This window comes from Myxocyprinus asiaticus, chromosome 16, assembly GCF_019703515.2.
Source record: "Myxocyprinus asiaticus isolate MX2 ecotype Aquarium Trade chromosome 16, UBuf_Myxa_2, whole genome shotgun sequence".
NCBI classification, from domain to species: domain Eukaryota; kingdom Metazoa; phylum Chordata; class Actinopteri; order Cypriniformes; family Catostomidae; genus Myxocyprinus; species Myxocyprinus asiaticus.
In genome coordinates, this window is record NC_059359.1 from 2,406,122 (window position 1) to 2,429,315 (window position 23,194).

Genomic DNA, 23,194 nt, shown 5'->3' on the forward strand with positions numbered 1-23,194 from the left:
GAATGCAAAACTATTGCGCGGGAACGCAAAACTTATTGTGAGGGAACGCAAACTATTGCGAGGGAACGCAAAACTACTTCGAGGGAACGCAAAACTATTGCGAGGGAACGCAAACTTATTACGAGGGAACGCAAACTATTGCGAGGGAACGAAAAACTATTGCGAGGGAACGCAAACTTATTGCGAGGGAACACAAACTATTGCGTGGGAACGCAACACTTATTTAGAGGGAACGTAAACTATTGCGAGGGAACACAAAACTATTGCGAGGGAACGCAAACTATTGCGAGGGAACGCAAAACTTATTTAGAGGGAACGTAAACTATTGCGAGGGAATGAAAAACTATTGTGAGGGAATGCAAAACTATTGCGAGGGAACGCAAACTATTGCGAGGGAATGCAAAACTTATTGCAAGGGAATGCGAACTATTGCAAGGGAACGCAAAACTATTGCACGGGAACGCAAAACTTATTGTGAGGGAACGCAAACTATTGTCGCTGAATGCAAAACTTATTGCGAGGGAACACAAACTCTTGTCGCTGAATGCAAAACTTATTGCGAGGGAACACAAACTCTTGTCGCTGAATGCAAAACTTATTGCGAGGGAATGCAAACCATAGTCAGGGAATCCAAAACTTATTGTGAGAGAATGCACACACTTGCGAGGGAATGCAAAACTTATTGCAAGGGAACGCAAACTATTGCGAGGGAACGTAAAACTTATTGCGAGGGAACGCAAACTATTGCGAGGGAACGCAAACTTATTTAGAGGGAACGTAAACTATTGCGAGGGAACGCAAAACTTATTTAGAGGGAATGTAAACTATTGGGAGGAAATGCAAAACTATTGCAAGGGAACGCAAAACTTATTGCAAGGGAATGCAAACTATTGCAAGGGAATGCAAAACTATTGCGCGGGAACGCAAAACTTATTGTGAGGGAACGCAAACTATTGCGAGGGAACGCAAAACTACTGCGAGGGAACGCAAAACTATTGCGAGGGAACGCAAAACTACTGCGAGGGAACGCAAAACTATTGCGAGGGAACGCAAAACTATTGCGAGGGAACGTAAAACTTATTGCGAGGGAACGCAAACTATTGCGAGGGAACGCAAACTTATTTAGAGGGAACGTAAACTATTGCGAGGGAACGCAAAACTTATTTAGAGGAAATGTAAACTATTGCAAGGGAACGCAAACTATTGCGAGGGAACGTAAAACTTATTGCGAGGGAACGCAAACTATTGCGAGGGAACGCAAACTTATTTAGAGGGAACGTAAACTATTGCGAGGGAACGCAAAACTTATTTAGAGGGAATGTAAACTATTGGGAGGAAATGCAAAACTATTGCAAGGGAACGCAAAACTTATTGCAAGGGAATGCAAACTATTGCAAGGGAATGCAAAACTATTGCGCGGGAACGCAAAACTTATTGTGAGGGAACGCAAACTATTGCGAGGGAACGCAAAACTACTGCGAGGGAACGCAAAACTATTGCGAGGGAACGCAAAACTACTGCGAGGGAATGCAAAACTATTGCGAGGGAATGCAAAACTATTGCGAGGGAACGCAAAACTACTGCGAGGGAATGCAAAACTATTGCGAGGGAACACAAACTCTTGCGAGGGAACACAAACTCTTGCGAGGGAACGCAAACTATTGTGATGGAATGCAAAACGTATTGCGAGGGAACGCAGCTACTGCGAGGGAACGCAAAACTATCTATCTATCTATCACTCTTTCTGTTCTATCTATCTATCTATCTATCTATCTATCATTCTGTCTGTCATTCTGTCTGTCTATCTATCTATCTATCAGATAGCTGTAACTATAAATTATCTTCATCAGTGGTTATAAAGAAGTTTTCTCTAACAGTCTCATGGGAGCATTTGAAAGTGATGTGAATGATAATTACTGTAATGATACATTACCTTTTAACATTATGACCTGTCCAGAGTGAATGAAGGATGTCTAGAGAGTAGTGAGAGGACAGATGGAGGAGAGATCATGAAGAAGACTGTGGTGCTCCCTGTTTGTGATAAAAGACATAGGCCTATGCATCCAAACATACATGCAATACTACCTGGCAAGTGATATTATTTTGAGACAAGTTTTAGTCAAAAGAAAATTAAGGAATATAAATATATTACATTAGTCAATGCATTAGCATTTATTCAGAAATCCCAAAGCTGTGAGAACTGTGCTCTTGTACTCAAACTTGAACATTTCTTTGCTCTTTGATTTACATGTATCTGTGTCCCTGATTTTGTAAATATGTTTGTGGTATTGAGTTGTCTTTGAATAGTTAAAACAGTTCAAACTAAAACTCAGAACAGGATTGTTTAGAGCAGAATAAGTATGAAATGAGGCCATTTTACAAAGCAGAAAGGATAGAATAGTAGTGTACAACATGGCTAAAGGCCCCGCGGGGTACAAGGCACTTTTGATTTTATTTTCTCCCAAACCTACATAGCAACAAAAACTACCACAGCACTTTCCTAGACACCTGTTTGTCATTATGCACTGCAAAATATTTCTGATCCATGAGATCATTGCATGTAATGTCTAAAATGTGATTATGAGGTAATTTGATCTTATATTTTATCATGTTTAAAATGTTGCAAATTTATGTAGCTAATGAGAATCCCCAAAATTATGACATTTATTTTGAGACAAAATACTTACTTGTCATTTTCAGTTTTGTTCAAGGTGATTCAATCAAAAGGTTTTTAATAACGTTTGCCTTTAGCCCCATTGCACCCTACATTATTCATCCCAAATGGGAAATTGATGCATTACAGCAGTAAACATAAATATAGAATAGGATATAACAATAAAACAATGAATACAACACATTACAGAATCATCCAGCCTTAAATGTTAGGTAGGACTATATTGCAAATGTTTTCAATCTAGTAGGTCTATCTAAATGTTCAGTATCGTTGGGGAGTAATTAACTAAAAGTAGTGATGCTTCTAACATAACTATATTCATCAGTAGCCTAACAGCATTTTAAAAGCAGAAATGTGAAGCTTATAACTTTATAAAAGCACTTACATTAATTATACTGTTACATTAATAAAACTTGTATATTATTTGAGCTGTAAAGTTGTTTAAATTGTCATTTTTGCGGTGGACTACTGTTCTGTGTTACGTCATAATGGCAACGAAGTTAGTAAGAAAAGGTTAGTAAGAGATTTTATCACATTAAAATCATGTTAACACACATATTGTTTACGTCTTGTAGCTATACTTTTGAAACAGTGAGTATTGTAACGTTTACGGATTTGCCCCATTCACTTCCATTGTAAGTGTCTCACTGTAACACAGATTTTTATTTATTTATTTTTTGTGTGATTTTCTCCCCTTTTCGCCCAGATTTGTAATGCCCAATTTCCAATGCGCTCTAAGTCCTCGTGGTGGCGTAGTGACTCGCCTCAATCCGGGTGGCGGAGGACGAATCTCAGTTGCCTCCGCGTCTGAGACCGTCAATCCGCGCATCTTATCACGTGGCTTGTTGACCGCGTTACCGTGGAGACATAGTGCGTGTGGCGGCATCCACGCACAACTCACCATGTGCCCCACCGAGAGCGAGAACCACATTATAGCGACCTTGAGGAGGTTACCCCATGTGACTCTACTCTCCCTAGCAACCGGGCCAATTTGGTTGCTTAGGAGGCCTGACTGGAGTCACTCAACACACCCTGGATTTGAACTCGCGACTCCAGTGGTGATAGTCAGCGTCTATACTCGCTGAGCTACCCAGAACCCCAATTTTTTTTTTTAAAGAAGGAGGGACGAGTCGAAATTATGTGGTAATCAACATTATACCACAAATGCTGTCGATTGAGCTCAACTTGTATTAAACCTGGAATATTCCATTAATCCATCCTCTCTCATGGCTTTGGGAAGTCCATTTTAGTGAATCGGTTTGTTCGGATGGTTCATGTAAATAAACTAGTTCAAGTAAACGAGCCCCTGGACAGAAGTCGCTTTGCTCTATTTAGTGCAAAATTTTGTTAATTACTGCAGTTTGTGTTTATCATTATGTTTTCGAATCAGTTATATAAAATATTGTATTTAGTTGTATTTGTTGTATTTAAAATAAATGTACATTTTCAATTTAATTTTGTCACCCTAACTGAGATATACTTTGTTTTTGTGCACCACAATACAGCATTTAATTGGCACTATTGTTTTTTTTAAATATGTTACTTAAAGGCGCATTCAGTAATTTATTCTGCATTAAAAAAGTTTAACTCCTAAAGACATTAATTGTGATTTTGCAATATATGTAGGAAGTCGTGACGACTCACATTAAAATAAAGACTCCAGTTATATCAGCAACCTTATAAAAGCTGTTTTATTCTACATGGAGGGGGTCCACATATGGGGGCTGCCATATTAGGATCACATGACCAGCTGAGTACAACTCCCTTAATCTCAGTAACCAAAACTATTGATTTTAAATGATGCTGCATCCAAGCCACTAGGTGTCAGTGTAAGAACAAGATGACACAAAGACAAAAGTTACCAAGTGCAGCTTTAAATAGCTTCAATATACAGTAGCTAATTTTTGTTAGAGTACAAAAGAGTATCTTAGTCATTGAAGTTTTTTTTTTTTTTTTTTTTTTACCAATTCTGCACACAGAAAATGTGGCTTTTAAAATATGAGAATGATCATTTTTAGACACCCATTGTCACTGACCAATCAAAGTGAACATTCGGCCCACTGACCTAAGCCCCGCCCACTTAGATAACCTGTATCGTGTCGCTTTTCCGTTCTCGCTTGTTCGCTTTCAGTGCAATGGCAGATACACACAAACAGCACTGATCAGCAGCTCATCCATACCTCTCTCCATGACCGCAGGTGGTGACGCCGTCTGTGCATCGAGCTCCATCACATTCCTCCTGTCTGTGGCGGATAGGATGAGAGGATGGCGCGGAGGAAAGATGCTGATGCTGATGCTGATGCTGCTGCGGGCGGACAGAAGCTGATACACGAGGAGGAGGATGCAGAACTCTCCCTGGAAGAGATTTTACATCTGTACAAGCAGCCCATCAATGAAGAGCAGGCGTGGGCTGTGTGTTACCAGTGCTGTCGCTATTTATTGGAGGAAAATCGCGGTTCCGATGGCTTTGCTGGTTCCGATGGCCCGGGAGATGTGAGGATTTATAAAGACGGAGCTGTGCGGTTACATTCCGGAGGTGACTAATCAACACCATCCGCTTCCATTGCATACACCAACATGGGCTTTGGGTGTTTCTATTGATAATGCATGTTAATTGTCATAGATTTGGGTTGTTTTATGGTTTGCAACATTCTATATACATATTTATTTTTTCCCCACATTATTCTGCATCACAAATTATGTATAGTATTGCATTCACCACCTTATTTGTAGTATTGCATGTACAATGTTTAGGGTGCATAGGCCTATGTGGTATAATCCCCCCCCCCCCCCCCCCGTATTATTCTGCATCACTAAATATTAGAGGTCGACCGATAGTGGATTTAGCCTGTACCGATAACTAAGGTGGTGGAAAAGGCCAATAACTGATTAATCGGCTAATAGGTTTTTTTTTTTTATTTTCTTTTTTTTAATTGATTTATAGAATGATTTCTTAGTCTTTACTTACTATGACAGGCACAGACATTGAGGTTTAGTGCGCAACCAAAATCCCAATAATAACCAGAAAAATTCAGATTTGGTGCATAACACTGGACTTTTAACTATAAACAAGCCCGAAATACACCAGGGACTTGGCTCCGTTACAATGCTCAATATATAAGTATTTACCAAATGAAGCTTTTTATAGCCTATATATTCACCAGATGAAGATATATATATATATATATATATATATATATATATATATATATATATATATATATATTTCCCAAGATGAGGTTTATTGATGAGGAATAAAAGTAAAAAAAACTATCTGTAACTATCTGCAGAGATTTTTGCCAATAACCGATAGTTCCAAAAAAGCAACTATTGGCACCAATTAATCTGTAAAACCGATATATCGGTCTACCGCTACCAGATATGCACAAAATTTAAACCAGCAGGCTATATGCTGTATTGCATGTACAATGTTTGGGTGCATAGGCCTTTGTGTTATAATTTGCATCCCACCTATTATTTTTATTTTTTATCCCTGTTGTAATGCATCACCAACTAATCTTGCATTCACCACGTTCTATGCAGTTTTGCATGTACAATGTATTGTTGCATTTATCTATGTCTTATAAATTGCAACATCCTATATATGTTTAGACTTTTTCCATATTATTCTGCATCACCAAATATGTCATATTATATTAGTCTCATCATGTTATATGCAGTATTGCATGTATGTTTGAGTCCATAGGCCTATGCACTATGTAACATCCTACACATGTTTTTTTTTTTTTACTTTCCCTGTTGTTCTTCATCACAAAATATGCACAAATTTGCATCCACCACGTTATATGCAATAATGTATGTTGAATGTTTAGGTATATAGAATGCAATAATGAAACAGGCCTTTATCACCAGTAGCATCAATGGAATAAATGGAAAACTGGGCATGCATGACTCTAAAATTATTATTAAACATCATAAATTAAGCATAATAGAGTTTAAAGAAGATGTGAGTGGTCTCTGGTGGTCAGATTTTTTCTCCCCAATGCACAGAGGGACAAACATTGTTATGAACAGAAGTCGACCGATAGTGGATTTTGCTGATACGATAACTAAGGTGGCGAAAAAGGCTGATAACTGATTAATCGGCTGATAGTTCTTAAAATCTATTTATAATTTTTTTTTTTTTATTATTATTATTCTTAGTTTTCCTTACTTTTAAGGGCACAGATATAGATGCTACAAGAGTCGAGTTGCAGTTTTTTGTTCAACCAAAATCCCAATAATAACCAGAAAATATTAAGATTTGCTACTTAATGTGGGACTTTTAACTATAAACAAGCACAAAATTCACAGGGGACTCTTATTTTGAAATGACGGCGACTTGGCTGCATTGCAATGCCCTATTTTTAAGTTTTTGCCAAATTAAGCTTTTTATAGCCTATATATTCACCATATGAAGGATTTTGTATATATACATTTCCCCAAGATGATGTTTCCTTTATTATTATTCACAATTATTATTCACAAGATATGAAGTTGGAAACACGATGTACAGTATGTGCTGACGGGGAACCTTTTTTATATAATCGCATTTTACTTTGCATGCCCTCAATTCAATTTAGAACACTTGATTATCTAGTAAAACTATAAGAATAGATTTTGCAGATAACCGATAGGCCCAAAACGTAACTATCGGCACCGATTAATCGGTAAAACCGATATATCGGTTTACCTCTAGTTATGAACACTCATTAATCTATATTTAAGTCATGATCAGGGTCTGAATTTCATATTCGTATTCATAGATTCAATATTAGAGGTAGACCGATATATCGGTTTTAGCGATTAATTGGTGCCGATAGTTTTTTTTTATTTCTCATCAATAAACCACATTTTGTAAAATATATATATCATTTAATTTGGTAATTACTAACATACAGATCATTGAAACGGGGGCTTGTTTAAATCCAGCGTTATGCACCAAATCAGAATTTTTCTGGCTATTATTGGGACTTTGGTTGCACAGTTCTCAGTTTTGTGTCATTTTGTGCCAAGTGTAAACATTGTCTCTTCATTTGCTCTCCATTTAGTCTCAGTGCTGTCTAGGAGATTTCCTATGTGATTTTCTTTCCTGTATAGTATATCATCTGAGGAGTGGGGCTCTGTTGTCTCTAGGGCCCTGGTGTCACAGTAAATGCTTATGTCATTGTTATCTAGTATGAGATGTGGTGTGAAGATTGGATTTGTCTTGTGGAGAAAGCAGGTTTAAGGAGGAGTTGCTGTGCTTTGTGCTTTGTCAAAAATGTCGTGCTGACTCTAGAATGCTCAGAGCAGACAGAGCTGTTTCTTTGAATGTGAAAGGAAGAGTTACTGACAGATGTTTAAATAAAATTTCATGTGAAAGAAAGTGATATAATTTGTTTTTTTAGCCTTTTGATGATATTGCATCGATATAAAAATACATAAACTAGGAATGCTTGATCTATCATGACTATATCGGTTATCAACTGATGTTAATGTTTTTTAAATGTATCTGTATCGTTCGATACCAAAAGGAAATAATACAAAAACAGATTTTCAGCCTTTTGACAATATTGCACCAATTTAACAATACATAGATATAAACTAGGAATGCATGATATATCAGTATTATATCAATTATTGGATTAATTTTATTTATTTATTTATTTATAGGTATCAGTCAGTATTGGATATTAATATTAATATATATATATATATATATATATATATATATATATATATATATATATATATATATTATGGCATGCCATTCAGGAAATTATTGTATTTATAATATGAAGTTTGAGTATATGGAATGAAACTCTGAATATAAGGAATGGAATGAAACAGCTTTTTTGCAACAGCTGGTCATACTCCAAACAACACAAACAGTTTAGAGTCTATATCCCGCCATCTTGAAGATCATATTTCCATTATTGCAACATTCTTAGTGCTTATGAGTAATCATGTTCAACAAAATGTTGCAGAAAGAACATTATGCATCATTGTCGAAGGAATTTACAAATCTCTTAGGGAGATGTTGGCTGAAATAGCACTTCAGGTAGAAGCTGATATACAAGTGCATGGTATGGGTGCACATTAACAACCACACATGATAAACACAAGATGGCGCTTTGATGACGTCAGATTTCATCACGTTTATAAGTTTCATTCTATATATTCTGACTTTCCTTTTCAATAATCTCTGGTTTCATTCCATATATTCCGAATTTTATCCCATATATTCAGACTTCATTCCATATACTCAAACATCATATTATAAATATCATTATTTCCTTTTAAATATTTTCATGTTTCATTCCATATATTCAGAGTTTCATATCATATATTCAGAGTTTCATTCTATATATTCAGAGTTCCATTCCATATATTCAGAGTTTCATTCCATATATTCAAGTTTCATTCCATATATTCAGAGTTTCATTCTATATATTCAGAGTTTCATTCCATATATTCAAAGTTTCATTCCATATATTCAGAGTTTCATTCCATATATTCAGAGTTTCATTCCATATATTCAAAGTTTAATTCCATATATTAAAAGTTTCTCTCATTCTATATATTCAAATTTCATTCCATATATTCAAGTTTCATTCTATATATTCAGTTTCATTCCATTCCATATATTCAGAGTTTCATTCCATATATTCAAGTTTCATTCCATATATTCAGAGTGTCATTCCATATATTCAAAGTTTCATTCCATATATTCAAAGTTTCTCTCATTCTGTATATTGTTTCATTCCATTCCATATATTCAAGTTTCATTCCATATATTCAAGTTTCATTCTATATATTCAGTTTCATTCCATTCCATATATTCAAGTTTCATTCCATATATTCAAGTTTCATCCATATATTCAAATTTCATTCCATATATTCAGTGTCATTCCATATATTCAAAGTTTCTCTCATTCTATATATTTAAGTTTCATTCCATATATTCAGAGTTTCATTCCATTCCATATATTCAGTTTCTCTCATTCTATATATTCAGAGTTTCATTCCATATATTCAAGTTTCATTCCATATATTCAAAGTTTAATTTCATATATTCAAAGTTTCTCTCATTCTACATATTCAAATTTAATTCCATATATTCAAGTTTCATTCCATATATTCAAGTTTCATCCATATATTCAAATTTCATTCCATATATTCAGTGTCATTCCATATATTCAAAGTTTCTCTCATTCTATATATTTAAGTTTCATTCCATATATTCAGAGTTTCATTCCATTCCATATATTCAGTTTCTCTCATTCTATATATTCAGAGTTTCATTCCATATATTCAAGTTTCATTCCATATATTCAAAGTTTAATTTCATATATTCAAAGTTTCTCTCATTCTACATATTCAAATTTAATTCCATATATTCAAGTTTCATTCTATATATTCAGTTTCATTCCATATATTCAAGTTTCATTCCATATATTCAAGTTTCATTCCATATATTCAAAGTTTCTCTCATTCTATATATTCAAATTTCATTCCACATATTCAAGTTTCATTCTATATATTCAGTTTCATTCCATTCCATATATTCAAGTTTCATTCCATATATTCAGTGTCATTCCATATATTCAGTTTCATTCCATATATTCAAAGTTTCTCTCATTCTATATATTCATTTTCATTCCATTCCATATATTCAAGTTTCATTCCATATATTCAGAGTTTCATTCCATATATTCAGTTTCATTCCATATAGTCAAAGTTTCATTCCATATATTAAAAGTTTCTCTCATTCTATATATTCAAATTTCATTCCATATATTCAAGTTTCATTCTATATATTCAGTTTCATTCCATTCCATATATTCAGAGTTTCATTCCATATATTCAAGTTTCATTCCATATATTCAGAGTGTCATTCCATATATTCAAAGTTTCATTCCATATATTCAAAGTTTCTCTCATTCTGTATATTGTTTCATTCCATTCCATATATTCAAGTTTCATTCCATATATTCAAGTTTCATTCTATATATTCAGTTTCATTCCATATATTCAAGTTTCATTCCATATATTCAAAGTTTCTCTCATTCTATATATTCAAATTTCATTCCACATATTCAAGTTTCATTCTATATATTCAGTTTCATTCCATTCCATATATTCAAGTTTCATTCCATATATTCAGAGTGTCATTCCATATATTCAGTTTCATTCCATATATTCAAAGTTTCTCTCATTCTATATATTCAGTTTCATTCCATTCCATATATTCAAGTTTCATTCCATATATTCAAGTTTCATTCCATATATTCAGAGTTTCATTCCATATATTCAAAGTTTCATTCCATATATTCAAAGTTTCTCTCATTCTATATATTCAAATTTCATTCCATATATTCAAGTTTCATTCTATATATTCAGTTTCATTCCATTCCATATATTCAGAGTTTCATTCCATATATTCAAGTTTCATTCCATATATTCAGTGTCATTCCATATATTCAAAGTTTCATTCCATATATTCAAAGTTTCTCTCATTCTGTATATTGTTTCATTCCATTCCATATATTCAAGTTTCATTCCATATATTCAAGTTTCATTCTATATATTCAGTTTTATTCCATTCCATATATTCAAGTTTCATTCCATATATTCAAGTTTCATCCATATATTCAGAGTGTCATTCCATATATTCAAGTTTCATTCCATATATTCAGTGTCATTCCATATATTCAAAGTTTCATTCCATATATTCAAAGTTTCTCTCATTCTATATATTCAAATTTCATTCCACATATTCAAGTTTCATTCCATATATTCAAGTTTCATTCTATATATTCAGTTTTATTCCATTCCATATATTCAAGTTTCATTCCATATATTCAAGTTTCATCCATATATTCAGAGTGTCATTCCATATATTCAAGTTTCATTCCATATATTCAGTGTCATTCCATATATTCAAAGTTTCATTCCATATATTCAAAGTTTCTCTCATTCTATATATTCAAATTTCATTCCACATATTCAAGTTTCATTCTATATATTCAGTTTCATTCCATTCCATATATTCAAGTTTCATTCCATATATTCAGTGTCATTTCATATATTCAGAGTTTCATTCCATATATTCAAAGTTTCATTCCATATATTCAAAGTATCTCTCATTCTACATATTCAATTTTAATTCCATATATTCAAGTTTCATTCTATATATTCAGTTTCATTCCATATATTCAAGTTTCATTCCATATATTCAGAGTTTCATTCCATATATTCAAAGTTTCATTCCATATATTCAAAGTTTCTCTCATTCTATATATTCAAATTTCATTCCACATATTCAAGTTTCATTCTATATATTCAGTTTCATTCCATTCCATATATTCAAGTTTCATTCCATATATTCAGAGTGTCATTCCATTCCATATATTCAGAGTTTCTCTCATTCTATATATTCAAGTTTAATTCTATATATTCAGAGTTTCATTCCATATATTCAGAGTTTCATTCCATATATTCAAAGTTTCTCTCATTTTATATATTCAAGTTTCATTCCATTCCATATATTCAGAGTTTCTCTCATTCTATATATTCAAGTTTCATTCTATATATTCAGAGTTTCATTCCATATATTCAGAGTTTCATTCCATATATTCAAAGTTTCTCTCATTCTATATAATCAAGTTTCATTCTATATAGTCATAGTTTCATTCCATATATTCAAAGTTTCATTCCATATATTCAAAGTTTCTCTCATTCTATATATTCAGTTTTATTCCATATATTCAGAGTTTCATTCCATATATTCATAGTTTCATTCCATATACTAAAACTTCATATTATAAATACAATCATTTCCTGAACAGCATGCCATAATATATATACAGTGTGTATATATATATATATATATATATATATATATATATATATATATATATATATATATATATATATATATATATATACACACATATATATATATATATACACATATATAAGGTATATACTGTAAGCAGTAATTGCTGAAGTCATTGTAATTAGGCACTGGTTGCTATTCGAGGCCAATAATTCTTCTGCACGCTTTAGAGTCACTATCATATGCCTATGAGATTAAGCTGATTCACGGCCATACATAATTTCACATGCATTATCATGCATTTTTTGATTTTAAGTATACTGATATATGCAGGTTGTTGGTAAACTTTTAGAGTGAATTGTCTGCATTAATGCAGTAATAATGGTCGTCCATCACATTTGCACATTTGCCGTCAGTGTGTTTTATGTAAGAACAATCAGCACTGCAGATTGTCCAGTCAATTACATAACTGATACTTGTGTACCGAGTGCTGTAAACTGTGTTGTCTTATTTCTTTATCATCTTTTGCTGATTGTCATTTTTTCTTTTCTCCACAGGTACTCCTAATCCCCTTCGATCGTCAACACAGGTGAGTGATGTATTAGCACTGCTACTCATTCCTCATGCCAGTATGAGTATCAACTATGAATGAACACAAATCCTTATTTAGTTGAGAAAGTCCCCACAATCTCTCTTGACGTGGGACCTGTAATATGTAGAAATCCTTAACACCTCTTAATGTTTTCCAAATGTTTCCAAAGCACCTATAGCCTCCCGAGACCCGATAATGGGTGCTGTGCATTTTCCATTCCCCTTTTTTATTTGTAACTACAATAGTAGCCCCTAAGAGACGTGCACAAAAAAAAAAAATGTTTTTTTAGATCAAATAGTTTTCCTAAAAATGTATGTCCACACATGTGGACACGGGGTCTCAGGAGGATATACATAATTACATGATAACATTAATGAGTGACTGTCCATCTTGCAAAGTTCACTAAATGCCTTAGTGTGAAACTGGTGCAGTAGTGTAGTAGGTTTATTTGTGTGTTTGCCAGAGTGGTTCTGAGTGTGTCTTAGCATGTTGCTAGGGTGTTCTGGTTGGTTTCTAGGGTGTTATGCGTGCCTACCAAATTATTGCTAATGTATTTTGAGTGGGGTTTTTTTTGTAGTGATAGAACGATATATCGGCCAGGCTGATTAATCGGCCGATATTTTCACCATTTTGTGATTATTGGCATTGGCCGATATCCATGCTAGTATTCCCTTGTGTCAGTTCCAAAATCCACCAATATTTTCGTCAATGGATAGTAAACACTTTCTGTTATCAAGGTTTTTTCTTTTCAAGTTTATGCACATTTGAGTAAATATTGCATAAAATAAGTGTTTGTTACACTTGAGAACTTTTGTGCACATCTGATTTGCTGTTGTTAAATTGTATTATGTTTATCGCCATTTATACCTAACCCTCTTGATATATCAGTATCGGCATCGCCCATTGAAATACACATATCTGTCGACCAGTAGTTTTTTGTGATCTGCTGTTTGAGCCATTGCTAGGCTGTTACTATGCAGTTCCTAGGGCGTTTTAGAAGGTTGTTAGAGGGTTGCTTACTGGCCCAGGTGAAAAGAGCCCATCGTTCCCTTTTTCAATGTAAGCCTATAGGATTTTTTCTTCAACTGTTTTATCATCCACCAGGTAAAATTTGTATATCCAGTTGTTAAAAAAAAATATTATCACATCTCTCCTCAGCATGCCGTATGATTTGAGGTATCATTCATGTCTGCAGCAAACGGACCAAACTTTAATACTTTGGGTTTGGGGTTTTTGGGCCCACTTTATATTAGGTTTCTTTAACTACTTTGTATTTAAACATTTGATACAAGGTACTTGTTATGTACATATGTGTTCTTGCATTGTATTTACATTTAAAGTACCTGAATTTAATTGCATCTGTAGTTAGACTGTTAACTTTACTCCTAACCTAATCCTAACCCTACCCTTACCCTAAACCCTAACCCTACCCTTACCCTAAACCTATAGGTTTATATACCCGTACGTACCTCAACTTCAGTAACAGCAAATGTGAATCTTGTGAGAATTTTGCAGAACAACATGTATTTACACAATGAGTACATTGTATTGTCTGTATTTTATTGTTAGTACATAGTAGTTAAAGACACCTAATATAAAGTGGAACCGAGCTTCTTAATTCAATTATGTTGTGGACCACAGATGTGAGCTTTCACCACCAGCTCTCTCTGGTCCGAATCACAGCTGGTGAGCTCTCGGATGGCTGTCTGAATGATAATGTCATAGAAGTCCGTTAATTGGATGTCAACAGCTGGTGACATTTTCAGGGCCAATTAGAGACTTGTAGCAGCTGTAATTCCCCAACAGATTCCAGTTTGCATTCCAAGCACACTTGACCTTTGTACAGTAGATCAAATAGAGCTACATGTGTGATGGATCTTACTTAAGTCTATTTCAAATATGCAGTTTACTGTGATTCCTCAATAGTGGGTTTGTCAATGTCTGTTTCCAATATCAATATCTAGAGAGCAGGTGGCTGGTGGTACCTGTTATTGATTTTTACCATAATTTTAACAGTAAAAAGTACATGTACGGTTAAGTACATGTATGGTTAAACATAATATACAATTTTACCATTAATTGTACTGTAAAATGATACTTTTTACATCTAATTACAACATTTTGCCGTAAAATGACATTTATTGTCTTGTTAAATTTACAGTATTATCATTTTTTACTGTATATTTTAAGGTAACTACCCGTTAACCAATTAACATTTTTTACTGTAGCATTTTTACAGTCTCTTACTGTTAAAATTACTGACGATTTTTACAGTGCAGCAGCTTCCTTCCATAGCAGGACACCACGCTTGTTCAATGTTTTCCGTATAGTAGACTCATGAACAGAGATGTTCACCAGTTCCAAAGATTCCTTCAAGTCTTTATCTGTCACTCTAGGGTTATTTTGCACCTCATTGAGCATTCTGCGGTGTGCCCTTTGAGTCATCTTGGCTGGACGGCCACTTCTAGAGAGAGTACCCATAGTACTAAATCATCTCCATTTATAGACAGTTTGTCTAACTGTGGACAGATGAATATCTAAGCTCTTTGAGATAACTTTATAACCCTTTCCAGCTTTATGCAAAGCAACAATTCTTGGTCGTAGGTCATCTGAGATCTCTTTGTTGTGAGGCATGGTCCACATCAGCAGATGCTTCTTGTGAATAGCAAACTCAAAATGTTAGAGTGCTTTTTATAAGTCAAAGTAGATCTAACCCACACCTCCAATCTCGTTTCATTAATTGGATGCCAGGTTTGTCATCTCCTTCCAATTAGCTTTTGTTGATGTCATTAGCCTAGGGGTTCACATACTTTTCCAACCTACACTGTCAATGTTTGAATGATGTATTCAATTATTATTCCTTTCCGCGCAAACACGCCTCCTTTCTATGTAAATTAGGCTTATTATAGTTTGCGCTTATTTCACATAAAATGCCTAGCACAATTTAGATTGCGCTTTAACTGCTGGTTGAAAGCAGGCGGTACAATAATTTTTATATTTAAAAGAGATGTTAGTGTGCATCATCAATCATATTTGATCAAATGATGGAGAAGAGCATTAAAACTTCCCATATATCCAGATGCGCAATGTAGTCAAGCGCACTTTAATGATGTTAAAGAGATGATTCACATGTCTGAATCACAGGAGTGCAGTGATGCTGTTCAGTCCTGCCAGAGTGTGTCAGGTAACGATGGTCTGCAGCATCCTCCACTGTATAGCGCTCAGAATTAACTCGCAAGATCGAAATTGCACATGCAAATTGCATTCAGCAGCAGTTTTGTGGGCATGTTTGCAATGTTGCCCGATCTCCATAATTTCTTTAGTGAATTGGGTGCTAAACCAGCACAGACAGCACGTGCAAATAATCGGCGCTTTTACCGGGCACAATTTATTTTTAGAGAATTCCCCCCACAGTTTTTAGAGATTTCGAAAACCTACTAATTACTTTCTTATAGTTGTCTCTGCGTATTAAGATGGGATTGGAGAAAGTATTTTAACATAGAAAAAAATTACACAGCAGGCAGACAGGGTAGTGTTTGGGAAACCTGTTTAAAAACAATCATTAATTGTTGCAATAGACTGCACCAGTCTGGTTCCAGAATATATATATATATATATATATATATATATATATATATATATATATATATATATATATATATATATATATATATATATATATATATTTTTTTTTTTTTTTTTTTTTTTCCATAGGGGACTAGAATATTAATGATAACTTATAGGGGGCCTGGGTAGCTCAGCGAGTATTGATGCCAACTATCACCCCTGGAGTCGCGAGTTCGAATCCAGGGTGTGCTGAGTGACTCCAGCCAGGTCTCCTAAGCAACCAAATTGGCCGGTTGCTAGGGAGGGTAGAGTCACATGGGGTAACCTCCTCGTGGTCGTGATTAGTGGTTCTCGCTCTCAATGGGGCGTGTGGTAAATTGTGTGTGGATCGTGGAGAGTAGCATGAGCCTCCACATGCTGTGAGTCTCCGCGGTGTCATGCACAATGAGTCACGTGATAAGATGCACAGATTGACGGTCTCAGAAGCGGAGACAACTGAGACTTGTCCTCCACCACCCGGATTGAGGTGAGTAACCGCGCCGCCATGAGGACCTACTAAGTAATGGGAATTGGGCATTCCAAATTGGGAGAAAAATGGGATATAAAAAAAAAATAATCACTTATAAACCTTTAAAGACAGACCTACTGTGAGCTCTGCGGTTGTTAATCGATGGTATATGCTTCTGGTGAAGACATCAGTCTGCATTATTTCAACTTCATTAAAAAAAAAAATTGTTTAATAGCAGAATTCCTGATGAAGAACTACACTACCCATGATCCTGAAGAGAAAGGTCCACCAATCAGAGAACCGCGGTGAACAAAGCGCGTCAAAAGAGCTCTGCAGCGACAGCCCCTCCCATGATGCACTCTTAATGACGCAATCGAGTCGCTGTCCCTATACTCTCAAACTACTTGTATATCTGAATATTTTGCAGTAAACCGAAAACATATTGTTTCTATACTTACAATAAGCAACTTTAGATCAGTAGTGTATATATTTTTCTATCGGGTTTAATTTGATTACGTCAGTCGCAATGCTTCATGGGATTGTAGTTCATTCCCTCATTAAAGACGTTAAATACAAAGTTTGTTGTTGTGATTCGCCTTGGAGCTGGTTGGTTTGGTTCACTCTCACTTCAGCTGTATGACTGGTCTGGTTAGGTTGTGACTCCTTCTGTACTGATGAATGTTTGTGTTGTTATGCTGCAGGTGATCGAGTCTCTGGGCATTATGATCTATAAGGCTCTGGATTACGGCCTGAAAGAGAACGAGGAGCGCGAGCTGAGTCCTCCACTGGAGCAGCTCATTGACCTCATGACGAATGTTGCCGACACAGAGAGCGACTCCTGCCCTGATGAAGGCTACGCTGCCACTGAGGAAGAAGAGGATGATGCAGAGGAGAATCTCGACCATCCCTGCCGTATCCGCAGTTACCATGACATCATCAAGGTATTAGAGGCAATTGGGCCCCAAAAACACATAAATAACCAATAACACAGTCTATAAAGTATGGCTGTGTGTGGAATGATAAACAAGCTTCCTACCTCTGCAGCATATACTGTATACTACCCATAAACAGTAATCAACCTACTGGAATATCATTAAATCTGTTTTAAATGTATTGTTAACCACCATAATAACATACAGTAAGTGGTAAAACAAAAGGTAACACATGTTACACTAAAATGATGCAATAAACATTTACTAATTAACATAAATATAAAAAAAATAATAATAATCTAAGGTGATGTGTCACGCAGGGCCCCATTATTGTTTTTCACTGTAATTATAACAATAGTTAACTGTAAAAGTAATAACTATATAATAACTATAAGGGAATTAATACTTTTTCCATCTTAAAATGAAACTATTTTTTTACAGTAAAATCACATACAATATATTGTCTTGTTAAATATAATATCATTTGTCACCATATATAGTATGGTAACTACCAGTCAACATGTTACAATTGTTTTTTTACTGCATACTATTTTTACATACAGTTTATTACTTATGCAATAAGGTATTATAGGCCGTTCTACAGCATATTGTGAATATAGTCACATCTAAAGGCTGTTCACAATGGAAATTCACAATATTGCACTGCCTTTTTGCTCAAACATATACTGTAACTGACTGATGCAATTTAAATAGTATTTGAAACAGTGCGCTGTTTGCAAACTGTTTGCAGTGTGTGGTGGGCTGGTCTGGTACACTCATTCACATAATGCTTATTTATGTTTATGTTGAGTAAGGCTGTTTTACTAATAGGCTACAAAATGCACAGACGGACGGTTTGCTGCCATTATGAAGCCAAGAGTGACTCACAACACCTTCTGTCCATTTTATTCATTTATGACAAACTAGGACATGCAAATGCTGCGTTATGGTTCAATATACCTCATTTAATTTTGAAAGCTGTAAAACATTATTAATATTCGAACTTATAACTGAAACTTGCCAAATGAATTTCTCTGTTCTCTGTATCTGTACTGTAGCTGTGCACCCTTCACCTGCCGACCCCTGCAGATGCGCCCGCTCACTATCAGGCCGTGTGCAGAGCTCTCTACACCGAGACCAAAGAGCTCCACACCTTCCTGGAGAAGATCAAGAGTGCCAAAGAGGTGAGAGGTCAACACATAATGGTCTCATTACGAACCAGAGAATGATTTTCCTTATAAACCTTTCCAGATTCACCTTCAAAACACAAAGAGAACACAGAGCACGAAATGATGCCATGTATGTATAGTTTTATCATACTTTGTTTGGGTTTTTATTCACTGTATAGTTTCACTGCTTCAATGCTTGAACTGCAGGTATTTTCTCCCTGTAGTTGAGTCCAAAATGCTGCCGTGATTATGGTGGTCTCGCTGTGGCAGCAGCTTTGTTTGAAAATAACAGACCGCTTCTTGGTGCAGTAACAGTAAACCCTTATGGGAATGAGCAGAACTTGCACAGAGAGATGAATTTGTGAAGGCATAAAGGCTCATCTTACATTTAACCCCTTAAACTCTGGTGCATTTTGGGGCTGCCCCACGCAATTTTTCAGAATCAGAATGAGCTTTATTGCCAAGTATGCTTACACATACAAGGAATTTGTCTTTGTGACAGGAGCTTCCAGTGCACAAACAATACAACAAGACAGAGATAATAATAAAAACAAAAAAAAAAATAGAATAAAAATAAAAAGTGAATAGAAAATAAAAGTATATATAGAAATACATAAGACAAAAAAAAAAAAAAAAAAAAAAAAAAAATATATATATATATATATATATATATATATATATATATATATGTACAAATACAAATCTGTTATACACAGATGCAAGGGAATGTATGGCAGAAGAGGTTATTGCACATAATTATTGCTCAATGGGGGCAGTTTTAACTGTTCATGAGATGGATAGCCTGAGGGAAAAAACTGTTCTTGTGCCTGACGGTTCTGGTGCTCAGAGCTCTGAAGCGTCGGCCAGAAGGCAACAGTTCAAAAAGGTAGTGGGATGGGTGAGTGGGGTCCAGAGTGATTTTACCAGCCTTTTTCTTCACTCTGGAATTGTACAGTTCTTTGAAGGGAGGGCATGGGGCAACCAATAATCTGCTCAGCAGTCCGAACTGTCCTTAGTAGTCTTCTGATGTCCGATTTCGTAGCTGAACCAAACCAGACCGTTATTAAAGTGCAGAGGACAGACTCGATGACTGTTGAGTAGAACTGTATCAGCAGTGCCTGTGGAAGTTTGAACTACCTCAACTGGCGAAGGAAGTGCAACCTCTGCTGGGCCAATGTGGGTCTCCCACTTCAGGTCCTGTGAGATGGTAATGCCCAGTAACCTGAATGACTCCACTGCTGCCATAGTGCTGTTTAGGATGGTGAGCGGGGTCAGTGTTGGGGTGTTCCTCCTAAAGTCCACTATCATCTCAACTGTTTTGAGTGTGTTCAGCTCAAGGTTGTTTTGAATGCACCAGTGACTCAGCCATTTAACCTCCCTTCTGTATGCAGACCCATCGTCATCTTGGATGAGGCCGATGACAGTAGTGTCATCTGCAAACTTCAGGAGCTTGACAGAGGGGTCCTTGGTGGTGCAGTCATTGGTATACAGGGAGAAGAGTAGTGGGGAGAGCACACATCCCTGGGGGGCACCAATGCTGATCGTACATGTGCTGGAAGTGAATTTCCCCAGTCTCAATAGCTGCTGCCTGTCCATCAGAAAGCTGGTGATCCACTGACAGATAGACGTGGGAACAGAGAGTTGGTGTAATTTAGTCTGGAGAATAGCTGGGATGATGGTGTTGAAAGCCGAACTGAAGTCCACAAAAAGGATCCTTGCATATGTCCCTGGTCTGTCCAGATGTTGCAGGATGTGATGCAGTCCTATTTAGACTGCATCATCCACAGACCTGTTTGCTCGATAAGCAAATTGAAGGGGTTCTAGAAAGGGTCCAGTGATGTCCTTCAGGTGGGCCAACACCAGTCTCTCAAATGACTTCATGACCACAGACGTCAGAGCGACGGGTCTGTAGTCATTAAGTCCTTTGATCTTGGTTTTCTTTGGGACAGGAATGACGGTGGAGCATTTGAAGCAGCAGGGAGCTTCACACTGCTTCAGTGATCTGTTGAAGATCTGTGTGAAGATGTGGGCCAGCTGCTCAGCACAGTATTTTAGACAAGTGGGTGAAACACCATCTGGGAACTGTGCTTTCCTTGTCTTTTGTTTCCAGAAGACACGGCACACCTCCTCTTCACAGATCTTAAGTGCAGATTGAGTAGCAGAAGGGGGGAGGAGAGGGGTTGCAGGAGGTGTTGATGTTTGTGTGAAGTGAAGGTCAGAGCGGGAGTGGGGTGTGAGACTGGGCCTTTCAAATCTACAGTAAAACACATTCAAGTCGTCAGCCAGTTGTTGGTTACCTACAGTGTTGGGGGATGGTGTTTTTAAGTTAGTAAAGTCTTTCAGGCCTCTCCACACTGATGCGGGGTTGTTAGCTGAAAACTTGCTTTTTCAGCTTATCAGAATAGCTTTATTTTAGCCACTCTGATTTCCTTGTTAAGTGTGTTCCTGGCCTGATTGTACAAGATTTTATCCCCACTTCTGTAAGCATCCTCTTTGGCCTGACGAAGCTGCCTGAGTTTTGCTGTAAACCATGGTTTGTCATTGTTGAATGTTAAATAAGTCCTAGTAGGAATGCACATATCCTCACAGAAACTGATATATGATGTAACAGTATCTGTGAGCTCATCCAGATTGGTGTCTGCAGCTTCAAAAACACTCCAATCAGTCCAGTCAAAGCAGGTTTGTGGTTCCAGCTCTGCTTCATTGGTCCATCCCTTTACAGTCTTTACTACAGGTTTAGCTGATTATAGTTTCTGCCTGTATGTTGGTAGAAGATGAGCCAGACAGTGATCAGAGAGTCCCAAAGCTGCTCTAGGGACAGAGCGATATGCATCCTTTAATGTGGTGTAATGATGATCCAGTGTATTTCTGTCTCTGGTGGGGCATGTAATGTGCTGTCTGTATTTTGGCAGTTCACTGGTGAGGTTGGCTTTGTTAAAATCGCAGAGAATAATAATAAGCGAGTCCGGGTATTGTTGCCGTGTGTCTGTGATCTGATCAGCTAGCTGTTGCAGCGCTGCACTCACACACGCTTGTGGAGGAATATAAACACTCAACAGAATAAACGAGGAAAACTCCCGCAGCGAATAGAAAGGTTTACAGTTGATAAAGAGCGCTTCGAAATTAGGACAGCACATTTTCTTTAACGTTGTTACATCTGTACACCAACTTTCATTGATGTTAATCAATGAATTAACTCCGCAATGCGATCCACTCTGAACAGCTGAAAGCCCGGCAGATGTAACGCGCTCTCCGGAATGGCTTCACTCAGCCAGGTTTCTGTGAATCACAAGGCAGCAGAGTTTGAAAAGTCCTTGTTTGTACGGGTGAGATGTAGGTCGTCTGTTTTGTTAGGGAGAGAGCGGAGATTCTGTTTACACTTTAAACACTCAAATTTAAAAGCTCACCATTTACACATACTGTAGTCTAATTGCAAATTTTTTTTAAAGTTCACTCTGTTCTGTTCACTCTACCTCACTTTGAAAAGTCTAATTTTATTCCACTAGATGGCAGAAAACTCTTGAAATTTTTTTTTCTATATCACATTCCATCACAATATACAGATCTGAAATGTAGGTGGCGCTCTAACGTATATTAGCCCTCACAGATGTGCTCGTCCATAGACATTCAGTCTAATTTTCAGTTCAAGCACCACCCTCATTATTTCATCGAATATCTCGGCCTCTGAGTGGACTAGAAGCTCAATCTAGGTGTCATTAGAAAGCTTAGATCGCCTTTGCATTGATATATAACATTTTATCATCAGTAATCGAAAAAGTATTTTTATGATGATTTGTTTAGCATGCTTTTCCTTCTGGATGTTCTGGACATCTAAGATATAACATTGGTTTATTTGGCCAAGCAAGCACACAGACAAGTAAATAATGATTCATTTTTTAGAAAACTTCCTAATGTAAAAGTATATATAA

At 36.1% G+C, this 23,194-nt stretch overlaps 1 protein-coding gene across 1 annotated transcript in view; it reads left to right on the plus strand.

The window, feature by feature from the left end:
* Positions 1-4,821: 4,821 nt before the first annotated feature.
* Positions 4,822-23,194, plus strand: part of LOC127453929 (protein spire homolog 1-like) — a 49,083-nt gene continuing 30,710 nt past the window's right edge. Inside the window, exons 1-4 of the mRNA XM_051720730.1 lie at positions 4,822-5,210; positions 13,055-13,086; positions 17,866-18,105; positions 19,155-19,280. Coding sequence (XP_051576690.1) covers positions 4,940-5,210; positions 13,055-13,086; positions 17,866-18,105; positions 19,155-19,280 — 669 coding nt within the window. The 5' untranslated portion in view covers positions 4,822-4,939. The remainder of the gene's footprint in view (positions 5,211-13,054; positions 13,087-17,865; positions 18,106-19,154; positions 19,281-23,194) is intronic.